This window comes from Muscardinus avellanarius, assembly GCF_963383645.1.
Source record: "Muscardinus avellanarius genome assembly, chromosome: 14".
NCBI lineage: Eukaryota > Metazoa > Chordata > Mammalia > Rodentia > Gliridae > Muscardinus > Muscardinus avellanarius.
This window is the reverse complement of record NC_137800.1, coordinates 87,018,818-87,026,509: the sequence shown is the minus strand read 5'-3', so window position 1 is coordinate 87,026,509 and position 7,692 is coordinate 87,018,818. Positions and strand designations below refer to the sequence as shown.

The 7,692-nt window shown below is 38.3% G+C and overlaps 2 protein-coding genes across 2 annotated transcripts; one reads left to right on the top strand and one right to left on the bottom strand.

The window, feature by feature from the left end:
- Positions 1 to 388: 388 nt before the first annotated feature.
- LOC308273269 (olfactory receptor 2J3-like) lies at positions 389 to 1,330 on the top strand (the record flags this gene model as incomplete). Its single annotated transcript, XM_080710349.1, has 1 exon — positions 389 to 1,330. One exon carries the CDS (start codon positions 389 to 391, stop codon positions 1,328 to 1,330), a length of 942 nt encoding a protein of 313 aa, XP_080566475.1.
- Positions 1,331 to 6,545: 5,215 nt separating this feature from the next.
- LOC308272932 (olfactory receptor 2J3-like) lies at positions 6,546 to 7,475 on the bottom strand (the record flags this gene model as incomplete). The annotated part of the gene is made up of 1 exon (XM_080709973.1): positions 6,546 to 7,475. The coding sequence occupies one exon, from the start codon at positions 7,473 to 7,475 to the stop codon at positions 6,546 to 6,548; it is 930 nt and encodes a 309-aa protein (XP_080566099.1).
- Positions 7,476 to 7,692: the final 217 nt, after the last annotated feature.

The following is a 7,692-nucleotide window of genomic DNA, read 5'->3' as shown; positions in this document are numbered from 1 at the left end:
TTATGAGGAGTCTTTCCCTTCTTTGTAATTATAAAAAATGGGAATAGCTTGAAAATATAAAAGAAGATGAAAGCAAATGTTCTTATAAGAAAATATTTATTACCCATGGAATGTTATATACTTCATTTCTCCAAATGCTAATTTAAGAACATAGGCACAGAACCAAGACACTTGAGAAGTTATGCATTGTGAATACAGCAAAACATGTGTATACGTGAAGTGTGGAAACAAAACGATAAAAATCCTCCTGCCATAAAAGGCAGAGTATTACTAAATCCAGAAATATCATACAAATTTTTTTTCCCTCCGATCTCTTTGCAAATTTTTGGCAATGTTTGGACTACTTTTGAAGTTTTTGTGATTCTTTCCTCAGATACAGAAAACAATAATGAATAATGATGGAAAAAATGCAAGTTCTACAGACTACTTCATTCTGCTGGGGTTTTCTAAGTGGCCTCACCTGGAAGCTGTTCTCTTCGTGGTCATCTTGATATTCTACTTGGTGACACTGATCGGCAACCTGTTCGTCATCATCCTGTCGTACCTGGACTCCCGCCTCCACACCCCCATGTACTTCTTCCTCTCCAACCTCTCCTTTCTGGACCTCTGCTACACCACCAGCTCCATTCCCCAGCTGCTGGCCAACCTCTGGGGCCCCGAGAAGACCATTTCTTACGCTGGTTGTATGCTCCAACTCTACTTTGTCCTTGCACTGGGGTCTACAGAGTGTGTGCTCTTGGTGGTGATGTCCTATGACCGCTACGTAGCCGTGTGCAGACCCCTGCATTACGCTGTCCTCATGCATCCTCGCTTCTGCCTCTCGTTGGCTGTGGCCTCCTGGGCCAGTGGCTTTACCGCCTCAGCACTTCATTCCCTCTTTACCTTCTGGGTACCCCTGTGTGGACGTCGCCGGGTGGATCACTTCTTCTGTGAGGTCCCAGCGCTGCTGCGGTTATCCTGCGTTGACATCCATGCTAATGAGCTGACCCTCATGGTCATGAGCGCCATTTTTGTTGTCATACCTCTTCTCCTCATTCTGACATCCTACGGCACCATTGCCCGGGCTGTGCTGAGGATGAAGTCAACCGCTGGACTTCAGAAAGTGTTTGGGACGTGTGGAGCCCATCTTATGGTTGTGTCTCTCTTTTATATCCCTGTCATGTGTATATATTTCCAGCCCAAATCAGGACATTCTCAAGACCAAGGGAAGTTTATTGCCCTCTTCTATACTGTTGTCACACCCAGCATCAACCCTCTGATCTATACCCTTAGAAACAAAGATGTGAGAGGGGCAGTTAGGAAACTGATAGGGTGGGAGTGGGAGACGTGACAGAGAAGTCATGTTTCCCGCCATTTTTGTTCATTGAGTCTTGGCTTTTTTTTTTTTTTTTTTTTGGTGGTACTGGGAATGGAACCCAGGGGCCTTCTACCTCTGGGCTACACTCCCAGACCTATTTTCTATTTTATTTGGAAACAGGGTCTCTTAAACCAGCTGAGGCTGGCTTCGAACCTGCGTGATCCTCCTGTCTCAGCCTCCCAAGCGCTGGGATTACTAGCGTGCGCCACCACGCCTGGCTGGATCTTGGCAATCTTGAAGGATGATTTCTCTGCTCCTTTGGGATTTATTTTTGGTTAACAATTCACCATTCATAGAATAGTCGAGCCATATAGTTATTGTTTCTTACTTCATGAGTAATAGAGCTCTAGGATTTTTTTTTTTTTTTGGTGGTACTGGGGTTCCTGGAAGCCCTTCTACCTCTGGGCTACACTCCCAGACCTATTTTTACATTTTTATCTGGAAACAGGGTCTCCTAAGCCAGCGCGTGCGGCTGGCTTCGAACCTGCGCGATCCTCCTGTCTGTGCCTCCCAAGCGCGGGGATTACAAGCGTGCGCCACCACGCCGGGCGAGCTCTAGGATTTTAAAATTCATTTTATTTGAATGGGGTTTCAACATAGAGAACTGTGTGTGTGTGTGTGTGTGTGTGTGTGTGTGTGTGTGTGTGTATTTGTATTATGAAAAAATTATTCCAAAAACTTTTGAAATATTTCTAACATAAATTAACTTGCTAATTGATATATATAGAAAGAGAATTGCAATATGTTAAATATTAGGTCTAATGAATGTTTTACTCATTTATTAGGCATAAAATTTAGCTGCAATGTGCCAGAGTAAAGGCAAATGGTAAAGTATGATTTATATCTATTATATGGTAAAAAGATGTATGAAAATTCTTTAGCTAAAGCACACTTTTTGAGACACTAAACTATATGTTTAATTTATTCAATGTGGCTATATAATGTCACATGGAATAGTATAAACAAATATCTGTTCAAAATATTTTATTTGTCTTTTCATCTATTTTTCCATTTTCTTTTCCTTCATTTTGTTAGGTAAATCTTGCTGAGAATATACTCTCTCCTAGACTGTGGGATTCTTGGTAACACAGAGAAATATAACAAGCTCTGTACATGAATAAAACACCCTTACAGGGCAAATGTCAATGTAAAATATAAGATAATGTATTTGTACATGGCTCAATTTTATGAGAACAATGTTAATAAACTAAGGTAGCTTCTAAAAATCAAAAGCAAATAAGAAGTTTAGCAATAAATCTTGAAACTAAACATCAGTTTTTAATTCCAAAACAGATCATGCATTATAATTTGCTTTAGTAGAATTAGTGACACATTGAAGCTACCTTAAAATTCTAAAAGATTTTACTAGTATGTTATATTTGGAAACACTTATAGAGTATAATGCAGCAATTCAGTATGTTCATACAATATATGCTGATCAAATAATGGAATTGACATTTCCATATATTACTATGTGTAAAAAGTTCTCAAAATAATTGCTCTTTTCTGAATAGTATTATTTCAAAGTAAAAAAAATTTATTTTATTTTTTAAGATTTATTAAGTTATAATTCACAAATAAAATTGTATATACTCAAAGTGTTTAATATTATGATTGAGGTATATGTATATATAAGATGTATATGTAAATATATATTTATGTATTACTGACATATTTTAAATAAACATAAATATGTACATATATATTACTGGAAAATGATTACCCTTGTCAAATCAACACATTAATTTTCACATGTTACTATTTATATGTTTATATGTGTGTGGGATAAAAGCAAATATTTAAGCAAATTTGAAATACACAGTACAGTATTATTAACAATATTAATTCTCATCTACATCAAACCCTCAGAGCTTGTTCGTTATACAATTCAAATTTTGTACTATTGATCACCTTCTTTTCCATCCCTCAGTTCCTACAAACCTCCCTCTCCTTTCTGCTCCCATGAGTTCAACTCTCTATATTCTACTTTGAAGTGAGATCATGCGGTATTTTCCTTCCTGTGTGGTTGCTTAATTCACCTACCGTAATGATTTGTAGTTTAAGTAATGTTATCATAAGTAGCTAGATTTCCTTCTTTTATAACTGAATGATACTCATTATGTATTGTATATTCTGTGTGTGTAATTTTTAAATTCATTCATCTAGTAATAAACATTTAGGTTATTTATTTATTTATTTTTTGCAGTACTGGGGATAGAACCGAGGGGCATTCTACCTCTGAGCCACACCCTCAGCTCTATTTCTTATTCTTTATTTTTGAAACAGGGTCTCATTAAGTTGTGAAGGGCCTCGCTAAGTAGCTGAGGCTGTCCACTAACCTCCCTAAAGCTGGGATTACAAGTGTGCGCCACCACGCCCGGCTTAGGTTATTTTCTTACCATGATTATTGTGCTAGAAAGAATATGAGGGTACAGGTATCTCTTTAAAGTCCTGATTTTATTTATTTTTTTAAATTTTTATTCTTTTGGTGGTACTGGGGTTCTTGGAAGCCCTTCTACCTCCGGGCTATGCTCCCAGACCTATTTTTACATTTATATTTGGAAACAGGGTCTCCTAAGCCAACCTGCGCCATCCTCCTGTCTCCGCCTCCCAAGCGCGGGGATTACAAGCGTGCGCCACCACGCCCGGCCTGATTTTATTATTTTTATTTTTATTTTTATTTATTATTTTTTTTTGGTGGTACTGGGGTTCCTGGAAGCCCTTCTACCTCCGGGCTACACTCCCAGACCTATTTTTTTTTATACTTTTTTATTTGGAAACAGGGTCTCCTAAGCCAGCTCGCGCGGCTGGCTTCGAATCTGCACGATCCTCCTGTCTCTGCCTCCCAAGCGGGGGTATTACAAGCGTGCGCCACCACGCCCGGCCGGCCTGATTTTATTTTTAAGAATATATAATGAGATGTGGAAGAACAAAATTATGTAATTTTCAGGAAAATGGATGAGGCTTGAGAATATTATACTAAGTGAGATTAGTCAGTCTTAGAAATGAATGTTTTCTCTAATGTGTAGAAACTAGAGAGAAAATGGGAGAGAAAAGAGACAAAGAGACTACAGATAAAGGAGTAATGGAGTGATGGAGGAAGTTTAGGGGAGGCAGGAGGAGGGATAGTGACACAATGAAGGTCACAGTTTAAATAATGCTATGTACCTATGAAATTATCTGTACCAATTTCAGTGACTTGTATGGGGCAGGGAGGTATCCAGAGCGAGCACACCAAGAGCTGTGTGCACGTATATTCCTATACCTCTGTGCATACGTATTACTACATACCTCGGTATGATGTATATTACAACGCACCAATAATAGTATATAAAAAGAAAGACAAAAGGTGGGAATTCTCAAAATTATTACATTATAGAAAAACTAGGGTATTCCTTAAAAAAAAAACTAGGGTATTCCTTAAAAACTGAATTCCTGTATGATCCAGCAATCTCACGTCTGAATAAGAAACTGCTAATCTGCAAACACTGAGCTCATAAATGTTGGTGGGCAGAAGGCTCGATCATTCAGAAGGAAATTGGAGATGGGATGTTAAAGGATATAAGATCTCGGGAGATCTATTGTACAACATGGTCACTATTATTAGTGCTTTAGTGTACACCCTAAATTTTCCAAAACAGTTGATCATAAATGTTGTCGCTAGTAAAAAGAGGGATGACAATGTGAGGTGATGGATATGTTAGTTCTCTTGAATAAATAATTTAAAATACACGCATAAAACAGTACACTGCAAACAATAAACGCACACAATTTTAGTCAGTTATACCTTAATGAAGCTGGGGAAAATTACTTAGGTGGTGATAGGAGAGAATGCTGCACCTTGTCCAAACCCGTAAGGTTTCCACGGTCTAAGATGGTTCAAAATACTGAGCTATATTTTTATATTTGAAAATTTTTGTATTCATGTGCTGTTTCATTCTATGTAGTTCCAGTTATTACTGAAAGTTTGTATGTGTTTATGTAGTTGAAGGGATGTTTTGAGTGTAGCTTTATTTTGTAATTTAGAAAATAGTGTTTTAATCGGTCGTTACTAAATCTTTTTATAGGACTCAGATTACAACTGACATTTGACTTATAAACAAAATATAAATATTGTTAAGATGTTTCTTTACACTGAATTTTTGTTTAGTCAATGGTCCATTCCAGTTGGTATGACAAACAGTTCAAAGGATAAGATGTATACCTCACCTATTTTAGGTGGAGGCGATTGACAATACTATAGAAAATAAAATTATTCCTTTTATAAACCATTTATTTTGAAAAAATATAAGTTGACTTTCATAATGTCCTTACTAGCCACAAATATTCATATTAGATCAAGCTTAAAAATGAGAGTTCCATACAATAGCTATTTTCAAGTTATTCCTTCAAAAACCCATTGGATTCAAGTCATTTTCGGAGCCTAGTTCTCCATCAGCCTTACATATACGGTATAGTTTCTCTACCTATACAGGCGATTCAAGCATTTACTCCACCTAATGTTATATAGCCTGAGATGACTATTACTTGACAAACTATTAGAAATTCTAAGTTATTTTCAACTATATAATACCTTTTCTACTCCCTTAAAAATAGGAACGTGAGATGTTTACTTCTGCTGCATAATGCACAGGTGGTTTTTTTTTTGCCACAGTTTATAAAGTTACTTTTCTACTATTCATAATGGGATAAGAAAAATTTCCTCTCATTATTTACTTTAAGTAAAAATCTGTGTTAGAGAATATATTTCAAGTATTTCACTATGCTTCAAATAAAAAACTTATGAAACAAAAAATGTTCTGCCTAGAAAGAAACAAATTAAAAAGATGTATCTTGGAGATACATAAATTGGTATTGTCACCCTTCCCTAGGCACTATATACTGATTTTAATCAATATTTACAACAAATACCATATCCCATTCTCGCATAAGGGAAGGCGTTTGGATTAATTAGAATTGTGGTGTGGAAAAAAAAATCACTGTTGGTGTTTGATCTTGATCGTAAATGGGTGTGTCCTTCAGAAGTAAATGACATTTAGGCCAACGTTTATTTATATTCATGAATAATAACTGACTGCGAGTATTGGCTGAGTGAGTCTGGATGAGTAAAAGGGTGGCTGATGAAGATGTCTACTGAAGTACTGGTGAAGAGATGCACCACGCACTCTGAATTTCACAAGAACAGAAGCTACTCTCTCCCCATTAGTCTCCTAACGGCCCCTCTCACATCCTTGTTTCTGAGGGTGTAGATGAGGGGGTTGAGGCTGGGTGTGACCACAGTGTAAAAGAGGGCAATGAACTTGCCTCGGACTTGAGAGTTTTCCGTTGGTGGCTGAAGATAGATGCACATGGCTGGAATGAAAAAGAGAGAGACAACAGTAAGATGGGCTCCACACGTCCCAAAGACTTTCTGAAGTCCAGCGGTCGACTGCATCCTCAGCACAGCCCGGGCAATGGCACCATAGGATGTCAGGATGAGGAGAAGAGGTATGACAACAAAAATAGTGCTTGTGACCAAGAGAGTCAGCTCATTGGCGCGGGTACCAACGCATGATAACTGCAGGAGTGCTGGGACTTCACAGAAGAAGTGATCCACTTGGTGATGTCCACACAAGGGTACCCAGAATGTAAGGAGGGAATGAAGTGCTGAGTTTGTAAAACTACTCACCCAGGAAACCATAGCCAACAATTGGCAGAAGCGGGGGTGCATGAGGACCGTGTAATGCAGGGGTCTGCACACGGCTGCATAACGGTCATAGGACATCACCACCAAGAGCACACACTCCGTGGTTCCCAGCGCGAGCACAAAGTAGAGTTGGACCATGCAGCCGGCATAAGAAATGGTCTTCTCTGGGCCCCAGAGGTTGACCAGTAACTGGGGGATAGTGCTGGTGGTGTAGCAGAGGTCCAGGAAGGAGAGGTTGGAGAGGAAGAAGTACATGGGGGTGTGGAGGTGGGAGTCCAGGTACGACAGGATGATGATGAACAGGTTGCCGATCAGTGTCACCAAGTAGAATATCAAGATGACCACGAAGAGAACAGCTTCCAGGTGAGGCCACTTGGAAAACCCTAGGAGAATGAAGTAGCTTCCAGAAGTGGTATTAATTGTATCCATCATAAATCGTTTTCTGTTACCTGAGGGGAAAAAATCAAATAAACTGAAATAAAGAAATTTTACAAGAATCATAGTATATATGCAAACAAAACAAAAAAAATTTCAGATTTAAGAGGATGCTATTGTTCATTCTAGGGTGATTTGAGCACTAAGAGAAACTACTGCAGTAATTGGCTGAAGAATATAAGAATACTGAGGTTTAATTTGACATAACAAATGA